This window comes from Squalius cephalus, assembly GCF_949319135.1.
Source record: "Squalius cephalus genome assembly, chromosome: 15".
In the NCBI taxonomy this organism is placed as follows: Eukaryota; Metazoa; Chordata; class Actinopteri; order Cypriniformes; family Leuciscidae; genus Squalius; species Squalius cephalus.
Genome location: NC_137136.1, coordinates 5,539,161 through 5,553,042, shown reverse-complemented (window position 1 = coordinate 5,553,042; position 13,882 = coordinate 5,539,161). Strand labels below are relative to the sequence as shown.

Genomic DNA, 13,882 nt, shown 5'->3' with positions numbered 1-13,882 from the left:
TTCAAACAAAATAGGTTGGCTATTTGTGCTGTATTACTTGGCATATTTACACATCATAATGTCATAATATAACTGAATGTCTATCTGAAAACATTCCCTTTAAACGCAATAGGCAGCAAACATGTTAAATATTGTGATGTTATATGTAAACAAATGCTTTGTGGTAATAAAGACTTAAGCAACGAGACTGGACGGTACTGGCTAAGAAAAGTGCTTCCCCATTTAGCCTGCAAGATAATAACCTGAACTGACAGTATCTGTTCCTCATCAGCCATAAAACAGCCCATGGCAGGACGTCTCGGGAAACTAATGCACATGCACAGCTGAGCTCATCAGGATTTTAGACTAAAATATGCCCTTTAAAAATTCATGTCAGTTCAAAGTTGAATTTATACATATCCAAGAAACAACTTGGGTTTGAATGTTTGCTGGTTTAGCTTTTTTCAAGATTATACACTCCAAAAAATATTTAGACATAAAAGTAAGATTTATGTTTTTGAATTGCATATACAATTTTCATCCATCGCTATAAACAACATAAACAAACTATACGTGATGCATATGTCAGTCATAATAAATGAAACTGTTATGAACCAGGTATGTTTCCTGGCACATTTTACTATTAACTACTTGCATCCATTTTATTTTATTTAAATAATCATATTTTAAAAATACACTTATTCAAATTGCTTGAATCAGTATAAACAATTAAATTCAGTTAAAAAGTACGAACATGGTTAATATATGGCCAGCTGTGGAACAAGTAATATTCAACAGTTAAAATATGAGATTGAAACAGATTGGATTTATTGATGATAAATATCTAAACGTAGTTATTGTGCATTTAAAACACATTTAGTTTATTAGTACTATTACAGACATGACTGACAAATATGCATCATGTTAAGTTTGTGTTAAAACTGTAATCCACATGAATGGAAATTTGATATGCAATTCAAACACATACATTTTAACTTTAGGCCTATATATTTTTGTGATGGCCAATAATAAATCTAATTTCAGTGTCCTGTTTTGTATGGCCTGTTTCACATTAACATGACTTATAAGCGATTGTTGACATTCATTGCTATTAACTCTCTGAAGTGGACACATATAGCACTCAAAGCCACTTCTAATTAAATAACTGCTTTTGTACATAAGTCAGCAGATTCTGGCCATGGGCTGCAGACACAGAGGGTGAGTAACCTTTCACTGGTAATATAAGGACAACGAGCTCAGAGTGCTGTGTTCAGCTCTCCAGATCCACTCATTAAGATCACTGAAGTGCGGAGTGAGGGAGCAATCCATCATTTTACACTCAGGAGGGCCTTAAGCTACAGTTACTCTACTGCTACATGAAATGATGCTCTTAAAACATACGGATCTGCTGTTTGTGTTTTTACATAAAGACTGCTGACTTGTTGTCTGGGCCAAAAAAAAAAAAAGGTTTAAGCATTAAAGGTTAGTTCACACACATGTGTCGTGGTGCTGAATGCGCGCTGGAGATTAATATTTTGCAAATAAAGTGGTAAATTGTTTTTTTGCGCAAACAAAGCACTTGCGTCGCTTCATAAAATTGAGGTTAAACCACTGGAGTCACATGAATTACTTTAATGATGCCTTTACTACCTTTCTGTAGGCATTTGAATCCATATGAATTCGTAAAACTAATCCATGTGAATCGAGCGGTTTAGTCCAAATTTTCTGAAGATACATGATATCTTTATATGATGGACAGATTGAATATAGGCTTTTATTCACATAAACATTGATCAGTGAACATAAACGAACATGCTTGACACGTGAGAACAAACTGTTTTGCTGAAGCTCAAACATGCTGCGTAACACAAGAATGAACCTCATTGGTTCTTGCTGAAACTCAAACGTGATGCGTAACACAAGAATGAACCTCATTGGTTCTTGCTGAAGCTCAAACGTGATGAGTAACATGAGAATGAACCTCATTGGTTCTTGCAGAAGCTCAAACGTGCTGTGTAACAAGAGAATTAGCCTCATTGGTTCTCACACATGACGTGAACATGCTTGAGCTTCCGTTTACCACAACTGATGTGTGAGTTGATGAATATGTGAATAAAAGTTTAAATTCAATCTGTTCATCACATTAAGCGATCAGATCCAACCGCTCAATTCAAATGGATTAGTTTTACGATCTCTTTATGAACTTTTTGAAGCGTCAAAGTGGTATTTATTTAGCTGTCAATGGAGGGACAGAAAGCTCTCAGATTTCATCAAAAAGATCTTCATTTTTGTTCCGAAGACGAATGAAAGTCTTACGGGTTGGGAACGACATGAGGGTGAGTAATTAATGACAGAATTTTTATTTTTGGGTGAATTATCCATGCAAGGAAGTTTGTTCCAGACTTATTTACACACACTCTTGAATCAAACAGAACGTGGATTTGAGTTAGTCAGTCACAGAAAGAGATTCACACCTATTGCATCTTTGTTACAACTTACCCCAGCATGTGTTACAACCCCAGCGGGGTAAATCGTAACAAAGTCACACCATGTATTTGACATCAACTTTTAAGAGCTGTGATATTCATAAAGAGGTTTGAATTGGTGCCTTTTGTAGTAAAAAAGTAGTGGATTTTGTGATTTCGTGGACAGGTGGAGCTCTCAGGAATTAAACTTTTGTTGAAATTGACTTGTGGTTTCTACAGATGCATATAAACAATTATCAACCTTGGAGCTCATGCTGTGTGTTTTAAATGGCTTGTGTTATAGGTAAGTCTCTTTATGTGCAAAAATAATATTATTTATGTTGTTTCTGGTGCCAGAATTACATGCTACACCTTTACATTTTGGTAGCTTTGAATTTAATAGTGTATTATTCTAAATGTATATGTATATGTATATGTATTTTCTAAACCAGCTCGTCCTCCTCCTTCAGAGTGGAAACAAATGTCTCAGCAAATAGAAACTCCTGTATTCATTAGCGGTTGAGGCTTCTGTCCTGGTTGGGGTTATTGATCCATGTGGTGTCCATCTCTGATAAAGGTTTAGTGGCTTACACACCTGTCTGTTATTAAACCAAAACACATTTTATTTCAGTATGACCTTTTATTCTAAATAACAAAAAGAAACATTGTTTGTTGCCATGCACATTCTGCTGGCAGATGGCGCTAAAACACACTGAAACTAATGGATGATGTTTAATGTAACCAAACACAACACTGTAATGACAACTAAACAAATGAACCACCCAAAAAAGTTACGTTTTTTTCGCTATTTAGTTCTTAAAACAGTTAAAATACATACTTTAACAGATGCTTTACAAACTATGGCTTTGTTGTTACAGCTATGATGAAAATAAAGGCCCAACCTACTCTAGGAAAGTCAATATCAATATTTAATAAACCAATAAGTGATTTTATGAAACTCAGCTTCAGTACTGCCATGGCAGATCCATCCCATGATACCTCACTCTGGCTGCATCTGCCAATCAGAGCCTGAGCTAATGACATTACCTATTCGTGGACCATCGACCGGCCTCATGCCTTTAAGTGGCCTGATCTGATAAAAAGCATTAAAACATTTGTACTGTGACACACACCAGCTCACCCTCAGCCTCCGCACTGGATTTATCCTTCCGATGCGTCTGGTTGTGCCATAAAACCTCTGAATATGTCATTTTCCTCAAAGAATGGTAATGGTAACTAATGAATTATCCTACATGCATTCCTCTCATAAGAACCTTCTTCATATAATTTCAAGCTCAATGTCGTACAGACATCATTTGCTGCGTGTCTGCCTCTGAGGACACGTCAGCACTCTGGAATCTCTCTCCGTCTCACTGTTTTCTGTCTTGTGCTGAGATAAGCTCAACTCCTCCGCTCTGTTGACTCTACACAGTGTGTGTGTCTCCTCCTCAGCACTGTGGTATATCAGACAGACTGTCAATACACTGGCCTCTGTTCCCACAACACTCCTTCAGCTCTCACAGGAAGCAACCGCTTCCCTTCCATGACAGAGACTCACTTTCATGCCAGTAATAATACATTTTAAAAAAGCAAGGTGTGAAAAAAGTGTAAATATCTGGGTGGGTGAAATGCAGTGTAGATAAATTTTTTGACAGATTTTTTTTTTTTTTTTTTTTTTACTGATATTCACACATCAGTTATTGGTAGTTTAAAATCAGGTCTGCAGATTGATGCCATCTAGTGGGTCTCTAAAGAACAGCACCCAACAACGGCATTACAAGACTTCCACAGAGTTCAAAGGTCAATTAACCTATGTGCAAAAAATATGCATTTATTATTTGCATGTTTATTTGCCTTTTTACGTTTAAGTTTGCTAAGACTGAAAGAAGTCTCTTCTGTATATAGTAAAAATATAGTAAAAACAATGCTTTTGTGAAATATTGTTAAAATTTAAAAGAACAGTTTACTATTGTAATATAATTGTGATGTAATTTATTCCTGTAATGCAAAGGTGGATTACTCCAGTCTTCAGTGTCACATGATCCTTTAGAAATCATTCTAATTTGCTGATTTGCTGCTAAAGAAACATTTATTATTATCAATGTTGAAAAGATTTTTAATATTTTTGTGGAAACTTTGATATATTTTTCAGGATTCTTTGAGTTGAGTAAACAGCATTTAATGGAATTAAAAATCTTTTACAATATTATACATTTCTTTACTGTCACTTTTGATTGATGTGTCCTAACTGAATAAAAGTATTAATTGCTTAAAATAACGGTCTGTATAACAACTAGTCATGCTTAAATAATATTGGCTGCGTCCAAAATCGCATACTCTCTTGAGTTGGTACTTATTTTGAATAAGTAATTACTTCACAACGGCTAAAAAAGTATGTTCTGTATAGAATGAATATGTGCAGTATGAATGTTATCTGGAAGTACTACATTTACCATGTTGTCATTATCATGTGACCTATCAGCATCAGTTGGTTCAAATCCTCTCCCGTGGCCTCATGGGATAGTAAAGTGTCCATATGCACACTTCAGAATCTCACAGGAAGTAGTAGGTCATCCGGTTATTTTATGAGTACTGTGAATTCAGACATACTCCTGTCACATACTGTTTTTCACCTATACTACTATATAATGAAATATGCAATTTCGGATGCATTGTTAGTTTTTCAGTTCATCCCACTGACACGTTTTTACTGTTTCCAAAAGTAAAAATATGATAGTTGATTCTGCACACTGGTTATCTGACACATAAAAAAGCAAAACATTTGGCAATCTCTGTGACAGTCTTATAAAAATAGGAAAAACAATTACTTGTCATGAGTGATTAAGCTGGGTTTACAATCTGCTCCCTTTGTAGGGCTCTCTGCATGTGCTTATTTATTTTGGGATGCGAGTTTAATTATCCGAATGTGAAGGGCAAAGAGCGTGAGAAAGAAAACAAAGAAAAAAAAATCAGTATGAACTGAATCTGGAACAGAGGAAGTAAAAACTGAAGAACAAAAAGAAAAATGAAAAACATTACAAGACTGGTTATTTTATGCAATAAGTAAATACTTTGTGACCTATGAGCTTAAGCTCATACAAAAAAATATCCGTCCACAAAGATGGCTAGCTTCAGCTGTAAATGTTGAGTTGACCTGGCTTTTGTTAAACATGAGTACAGACGGCTGGATGTTTTCCCATGGATTTCACAACTATGCACCCAGCTCATGTAAATGGTGCACTGGACAGCATTTCACAATAGATGTCTCATACAAAATATTCCTAAATAAGCATGTTGCACTTTTATAATATCCGTCTTTCAAACTACCACAAACAAACACGTGCAATTTGAAACTGACGACCCTTTTGGCTAAAGTACACAGTGAAAACTTGTCTGACAGGAACTGGCTAAACAAACAGGGTCATATGGGAGGAGAGGACAGATCTGGTGTGGATTCCAGCGAACTTTATCTCTGAACTGGGAATGGTTCATTAAAAACTTATTTTATCTGTTAAGTTATCTCCCTGAAATTCATCCTGGACATCTTCCAGATACTCTTCATCATTTTGTTGAAGGTATAATGTTATGGGCAAATGATTTATATAGTAAATTTTATATTTTAACTATTACCAGGGAAGGGGAATTTTAGACCTATTAAATATTAAGTCGTATTATATTCACGTGAACATATTTACCCATTATAAAGTATAATATTTTAACAAATGAACCAAGCTGCTCTTTATAGCTTCTTTCCTGACAAAACCACAAGAGCCATCTGTGAGCACACAGCCTTCCTCTAGTCCTCCATCTGTCTGTGACAGTCTAAACGTTCATGCTTTTATCTCTGAGTTCTTGGTGGAACATCACATGAACACCAAAGTGACCCTGTACTGTGACAAAACCCAAACAAAATGGATGTCCTTCAGGCAATAACATTGGATTCACATAACGATTTCTGTGCACTTCCATTTTAAATTCACAACTATGTCACAACTATGAATCATCAGTGTTGCTGAGCATGAGGACAACCAGATGACAAACTAAGGTTAAATGACAAATGATCATAAATTCACTCCAGTGGCCTTCATAGGACGATACGGACACACATTAATGAAGATCTGCAAAGCGGTGACCTTCTCTTTTCATCACTGTCTGGGCTGTAATCACATTTGCCATTTGCATAAGGTGGAGGTTTTTAAAGGGCAAAGAGAGAGATGCTTAAGAAAACCTGCCTGAAATCAATAGACACACGTAAAACCAGACAAAACACTGATCAAATTCACCATCAAGATGGGAGATAAAAAGATGTCTGATTTAGCACACCTTGCTATACTTTACAAGATATATAATATAAAAAAATATAATCACACTTTAGTTTAGGGTCCAATTCTCACTATTAACTATGACTTTTGCCTCAAACTCCTAATTACTGCTTATTAATAGTAAGTATGGCAGTTGTTAAGTTTAGGTATTGGGGGATTAAGGGATGTAGAATATGGTCATACAGAATAAAGCATTAATATGTGCTTTATTAGTACTAATAATCAGCCAATATAGTTATATGCATGCTATTAAGTATAGTGAGAATTGGACCCTAAACTAAAGTGTAACCAAAAATGTTATACATGTATAAAATGGCAAACTGGCTACTATAAAGAACTATTAAATTGTATTGATTTTGTTTTAACAGTAGCCTATGTAAAAATACATAAAGCTTAAAAAATATTTGGACCTGTGGATCATGTAGAATGGTTTTGAAAGGAACTATTTAAAATATGCATACGCCCAGATATCTTAAAAAAAAAAAATGATGTGGAATAAAGTGCCATTATATGTGATTTTTTATTTTTTTTTACTGCAGTTACTGTCATTTCCTCTGAAGCTTGTCCAGGCCAGAGGAAACAGAGATATTCAGGTCATTAAAGCAGTGTTCATCCTTTGCCTTAAGCGAAATGACACATTTTTCCATAGTTCACTGAAACCTCTCTGCTTATGTCCTGCGACCTGGACGCAGCTGTTCCCTGACACTGATAGAAAATGAAAAGGATCAACAAAATAAGAATTAAACCCAAAAGACTTAGGTGGCAAAATATTAACGCAACACAGCAGCTTATTTGCATTGGATATTTCCTCATTCATACGGTTGATCTTGTTTGCCTCACATGACAGAAGTTGATCGTTGACACATTTGTGAAGCATATTCCAATGAAAAATTTCGCTAGAACACACTTCATTTTGATAGCCAACGCAAACCATATGATTATGTCATTCTTGGAAGACAACCTGAATGATAAGACAGTTAAGACAAACCTGTCTGAATAATTTCCTAGCAGTTAGTCAGCATAGCCTGAAGCTAATTCCCACATAAAACAGTTCTCACAATTTACTCTTACACTTCCCCAATAGGCATGCTAATACTTGTTTACTAAAAAAAATTCATTGTCTGCTAGTATGGATTTATAAAACAAACAAAAAATCTAGACAGATTTTGCTTCACAAAAACAAGGAATCTACATGAACCAAAGTGACATCTTGTGGCTATAAGCACTTTACTACTCAGTAAACATCACAGATCAGCATGATAAACACTATAGATTTTACTAATACATGTAAGGTATTTTGTATTTAAGATCAGGATAAAAAAAAAAAAAATCATGTGGCATAAAAAAGCGAATGATGCTGTGCTAGTGGCGTTTGCTATGGCAAGCAGCTCGTATGTGTTTTTCAAAACCCCTAACCGTAAGCAATAAACTTATGCTGGGCATAAATCACGCCTCAAATTTTGCATTTAATTCAACACTTAAATATTATTGATGATAATTTCATCATGACGACATTGCAGTGAACTATACTGCCCTTTTTTGCACACCTTGCATAACTGTCAAGCATTATGATGACAGATTTGTTGTTGTTGTTCAGATGAAATTAAAAGCTTAATCCACTTATTAACTTTAGGCTAATTCATGACTCATGCTAAAACAAAACAAAAACAAAAAAAGGGCAGGGATTTCAAATGCAGCAAATGGCTACTTGGAAGTCACACCTTAACAAACTACCAGACCTGGAAGTTGTCTCAGATTGTCTTTGCCTATTGTCTATGGATGTTTTATGCATTTTAGACAAAGAGGCCAATTAACAAAGAAAACCATTTTACATGTTCCCTAAAAGTAACATTTTTACATTTACAGGTGACAATTGCTTAGAGAAGCCCATTTTTTCTCAACAACCTGCATACAATTGGAGGCATCATTCATGTCCATATCCCAAACAAAATGGGAAGTGAAGTTTAATTCTTAGGAACTAACTATGAACATTAGTAATTTGTTTGGAAAGTATGGATCCTAAATCTGCCACAAACACTCTGTTTACTGTTTATCAAGCATGTGCATCAGCGATCACACCCACTGCTGTGCTACTGAGGGCACGTCATCCTTTATAAGCACAACTGATTTGCATAGTGCGAGATCTAACAGTGACATGAAGATTTGAAATGCTAATGCCAGACCCGCTGTAATCCACAACAGCCCCTTATTGTCCTTCTACAGACGAATCATTGCATGCCAGCGTGTCCCAGCGACCGCTTCAGCACAAAGCCACTGGGTTTGTCCGCCTGCCATGCTGAAAACAGTAGAGTCTTTCTCTGCCATGTAAAGCAGTGTGACGGAAATGACCTAGAAGCACTGTGCCCCCAAGAGATGTTTTCACACTCATTTCAGATTGGCAAGTGTTGCTCCACAAAGTCTCCTAAAAGAAGGACAATGTGAAGACAACAACTTATTTATTTGCATTTTTTTTTAAATAGTAATAATTTTGTCTTCTAATGCATGGTATCAACTGCTGTTTGGGCCATTCAGAGTGTGATATTATATGCAAATTACTATGGATGCATATGACTTATATATGTGATTTTTATTTATGACAGCACAAATATAGCAACATAGCAACAAAACATTTTGTCGTTAGGTTTTTGGTTTTAGGCCGTTTCCTTGAACTGTTAGATTGTATATTCTTGTTTTCCTATTTTTGTTTATTAATAAAGTCTACAGCCTGAATACGTGACAAACATGGCATTTAGTGCAGTCAAATTGATTAATCGCATTTAACATAAAAGTTGTAATAAAAGTATAAACATACTGTCATTTCTACAGTATATATATGTGTGTGTGTGTGTGTGTGTGTGTGTGTGTGTATATATATATATATATATATATATATATATATATATATATATATACACAGCATATATTATATAAACCAATTTTTATGTTAGATGTGATTAATCGTAATCACTAAATATATATATATATAGGCCTATATATGTGCGTGTGTGTGTGTGCACTGGCCACTGTGAGTGCCTGTACCCATGACAACCCGTGTAGAAAACCAGAGCATGCCTCATGTGTTATAAAGGAAAGGCTCTACTAAGCATTTCTGGGACTATCTAACTACTACATGCTGATTTTTCTCAAAGAAGGAATGTTTACAGGATGTAATCTGTCTGTGTGCCTGTCCCTCATCTCTACAGTGGGCTCGGAGGAATGCATGCAGGGGATGGAGTTAATCTGAAGGGGGAGTGCCGCAGGGCAGAGTCTATATATACAAGTGGACCCTGGGAGGCTGCTGCTTTTAGGCACAGTTGGACTCTGTTGGAACACTAGAGAACACATCTATACATTTCACCAGACTAACGGTGAGTCTCCTTATTTTATTTTATTTTATTTTTGCTCTTTGTCTATTTCCATTCATTATCCTTCCCTTTATCTTTTTTCATCTTTGGTTATTTTATTTGTACAACTTCAAAAACTTCATAGAGCCAAGGATAAAAAAAAATACACAAATAAAAATAGCTGGCCAGTGATCTATGCTTTTAATTATCATTTGTCATGAACAGTTGGAGATGACACTTTGCGAGAATCATTGTGATGTGGATGATAGTCAATATTGACTTAAGTACCACATCCTGCCATATTATGTCCAAATAATACTGGATGTTGTGCTTAAGTCAATATACTGACTGCCACAAAGCTCCAAGCAGCATTTGGATAGAAATAAGGGACGTGGCTTTGAACTTAAACAGTTCCTCTTTTTCAGAATCAGTTGGTTGGTTCCTTTCCTTTTTTTCACAGAGTAGAACTATCAAAAACAGGGTCTTCTTGTACAAATTTCTAGACTGGATTTCTTTTAAACTATTTTCCTACATTTCTTTTTTTTTTTTTTTTTTATGAAGTCATTTTCTTTCTGAAATCGGACACATCCTGGAGTTTTAATTTCAAAGCCATCTTAATTATTCTTACAAAGGAGGACTTGAAACAATCAGGATCATTGTACTGTTCAGTAAGTATTGTTTTGCTCCTAATTCCATTGAGATCAGAATGCTCTTTTAAAAGATGAATTGTTGAGTCATAAATTCCAAATATGAGTTCTACATGCTTATCATTCATAATATTAGCTAATGAATTCTCATAATTGTTCACATAACCCACTAAAGCATTATGTAAGACATTATTGGACAGGAGCCAAATTAAGTCTTTGATCTTTGAAATATCAAATGTCAGGTTTAGTCTTGTATTTATTTGTGCTTATTTCTATGAGAAAATCTGAGTCATTTTGTTGCCTGCTGTAGAACATGGTTTCACCGCAGGACAAGTGTATTGGTTTCAGATTTTCTCAGATCTGGGTGTGCCTTTTTTTCTGTATATTGAGTCTTGGGAAATTAGATACGAGTGTGAGATCATCTCCCTTGTGTAATCAAAGTGCCCAGAAAAGTCCTGAAATGCTAGCTAAAGCCATCAAATATATTCTCCCACCCAGTAACCCCTCCTGAAAACATCTGCTTTACTATAAATCTGGAGTTTAAATGCTGAATTATTCTCCAAAGAAGAGGAGAGAGGAGCTCTCCTATTCACACCGAGAGTGTGCTCATAATAATAATAATAATCTGTGCTTTGAAGCACAAAAAAACGTTTAGCATATTTGCTTTTAATTCTTATAGTAGACACCTGATCTCAATGATCTGCCTTTATTGTTGTATAATTTGCCGAGACTTAGCTGGTGGGTTGTAAGGTGGAACAGGACATGCCCGAACAAGACTAGAATTTTTTCTTTTTTTTTCTTCTTTTTCTTTTTTTTAAATGGCTTGAGCCCATGGAAAACATGTATAAACGTACAAACACTCTGGTATTTCTGCCCCTGTGGTCTGGCTGTCCAATTCATCTCAGGTTACTGTTAAGGTCTCATCCTGAGTAAACAAATATGACCCTTAGAAATAGCCGCATTGATTTCTGTATTGATTTTTATATTGTGGCTTCCACTTTATGATATATATGCCTTGATCTGTTACAGACAAGGGTAAGAAGGATAAGAAGGCCTTCTCTGCTTTGATCCAGGATGAATCGGGTGGAAGAATGGGTTTTGGAGAACAAGGACAAGATCGAGAAAGGAGTGGAAATCATGGGGCAAGGTTGCGAGGTTTTAGCAGCCACTGTGGGACAGTTCCACCCCATCCTGGAGGCCGTGTTTATGGCCTCAGCCGAGATCCTCGGCAACCCGGATGGGAAGGAGGCCAAGTTCCTTGCTGAGCAGTTTGAAAAGATTAACCAGAAACTCGAAGGTATTCAAGATGAAATCGACCAAATCGCTTTGGAGATGCAGCGGACATCCATGAACAAGCAGAACTTTGACCGTGAGGCGAAGATAATCAGTCAGTATGAGAAGTTTCAAGACTTTGTCAATGCTAAGCCCAAGTTCAAGGAGAAGAAGAAGGAGAAGTTCATAAGCCAGTATGAGAACACGGGTAGCGATCTGAACATTGATGCCTTGTACAATGCTGTAACTGGAGAGAATATGTCCGGAGATGCCATACTGGACACGGTGGTGACCACAGAGCAAAGGAGCAGAAAGCCAGTGGAGGAGTTCTGTGCCAGGCTCAAGAAGATATTTGTCATGGGAATTATAGCAGTCATGGGTCACGCCGCCCTGAAAGAGGGAGTGGTAGGCGAGGCCATGGTGAAGAAATGGCAGGATCGCATGGAAGACGTAGAGACACGCATGAAAGCGGCGGTGGATGACTGCATTGAGAATTTCCCCTTGCAGGCCAAAACGGATGTGGAGCATAAACTTCTGGAGCAACAAGCCAGCGTTGACCCAGAGTTCGCAGGATTAATACTGGATCTCCTTGAGAAGAAATACTACTGGGTTTCTTGGTCAGTTCGGGTGTTCAACCACAGTGGCATATTCTTCTGGAATTGGCTCGCTGGCAAAAAGTACCATGGAAGTGGTGGAGGTGGCAACTTTTTTGATCTTCTGACCCCAAACAGCATCAGAATCGTGGTGTCTTTTAGTACAGACCCGAAACCCCTCAACAAGAGCCAGCTGCTAGATCAGATAGAGGCACAGAAGCTGAAGGGAAACATGCAGTCTGTGGCTCAAGCGCTGTGGAAGACTCTTCCCGACACTTTGGTCCATGCCATTAGCTGCTATAAGAAAGTAGAAGAGAAAAACAACTTCCAGCCAGAATGTTTCTACTTTGCGAGGCACAAAAAGGCATACCTGTGCATTCATTCTGAATAGATGTGTGAAACGGCAATCAGTCTTCTCTATATTTCCGATCTTAAAAATGGTTTCATATTATCCAGCATTAGGTAAAGCAAACTGATGACCGAATTGTTGTTGTGGACATACAACGAGAAAGTATATTATTGCTGGTTCTTCACTTTATTTTCGCATGTCAAGGCAAAAAAAGGAATATAAAGATAAATATATGTCTGTGACCAAACATAAATGCATTCATTTCAGATGTAAATTGTATTGTTTTGTAGTTCAGAATGCTTTTAAAAGACCAGTTGAGAGGCGAAAACTTTAACGATAGACAGATTATGGGGGGTTGTTGTTAGTCGGGGTGTTTACAATCAAAAATCTTTTCATTTAAACTTTAGATTGTAGTCTTTTCTGGAAAAGTATTATTTCCAAATGAAAAATTATAGTAAGTAATCTAGACAGCCTATATATTCTCTGTAACCCAAGAATCATGTCCATTTCATGTTTATGATATTATGTAATCGCAAATAAAACGACTATGATCTAGAAATTTGTTTCAAAGTATCAACCGTTTTTTTTTTTATGGACCCTTCTAGCCTACTTTTTATTAAATGTACTGTATTTCAATAAGTCACAGCCTTGTTTTCACTTGCAAAAATAAAGTGTTTAGCTGAATAAAGTTAATATTTTAAGGGTAATGTATAGGAGACTTATACAAGAGACTGAATATTTTAAATAATTTTCCTTAAAAAACCTTTCTATGGTAACCAAAGCAAAAATTAAAGGGAAAAATTAAATCCTTCTTACAATAATAACAAAAGCTGAACTATGTATTTTTTGTGGGATACTGTGGTAAATTCTAAGCAATAAAGGACAATACTTCATTCATTCTCTTACAACAG

General features: G+C 36.2%; 1 protein-coding gene across 1 annotated transcript; it reads left to right on the top strand.

Moving 5' to 3' along the window:
• Window positions 1–11,831: 11,831 nt before the first annotated feature.
• On the top strand, window positions 11,832–13,877 carry rpz5 (rapunzel 5; the record flags this gene model as incomplete). The annotated part of the gene is made up of 1 exon (XM_079893983.1): window positions 11,832–13,877. One exon carries the CDS (start codon window positions 11,832–11,834, stop codon window positions 13,011–13,013), a length of 1,182 nt encoding a protein of 393 aa, XP_079750109.1. The 3' UTR covers window positions 13,014–13,877.
• Window positions 13,878–13,882: the final 5 nt, after the last annotated feature.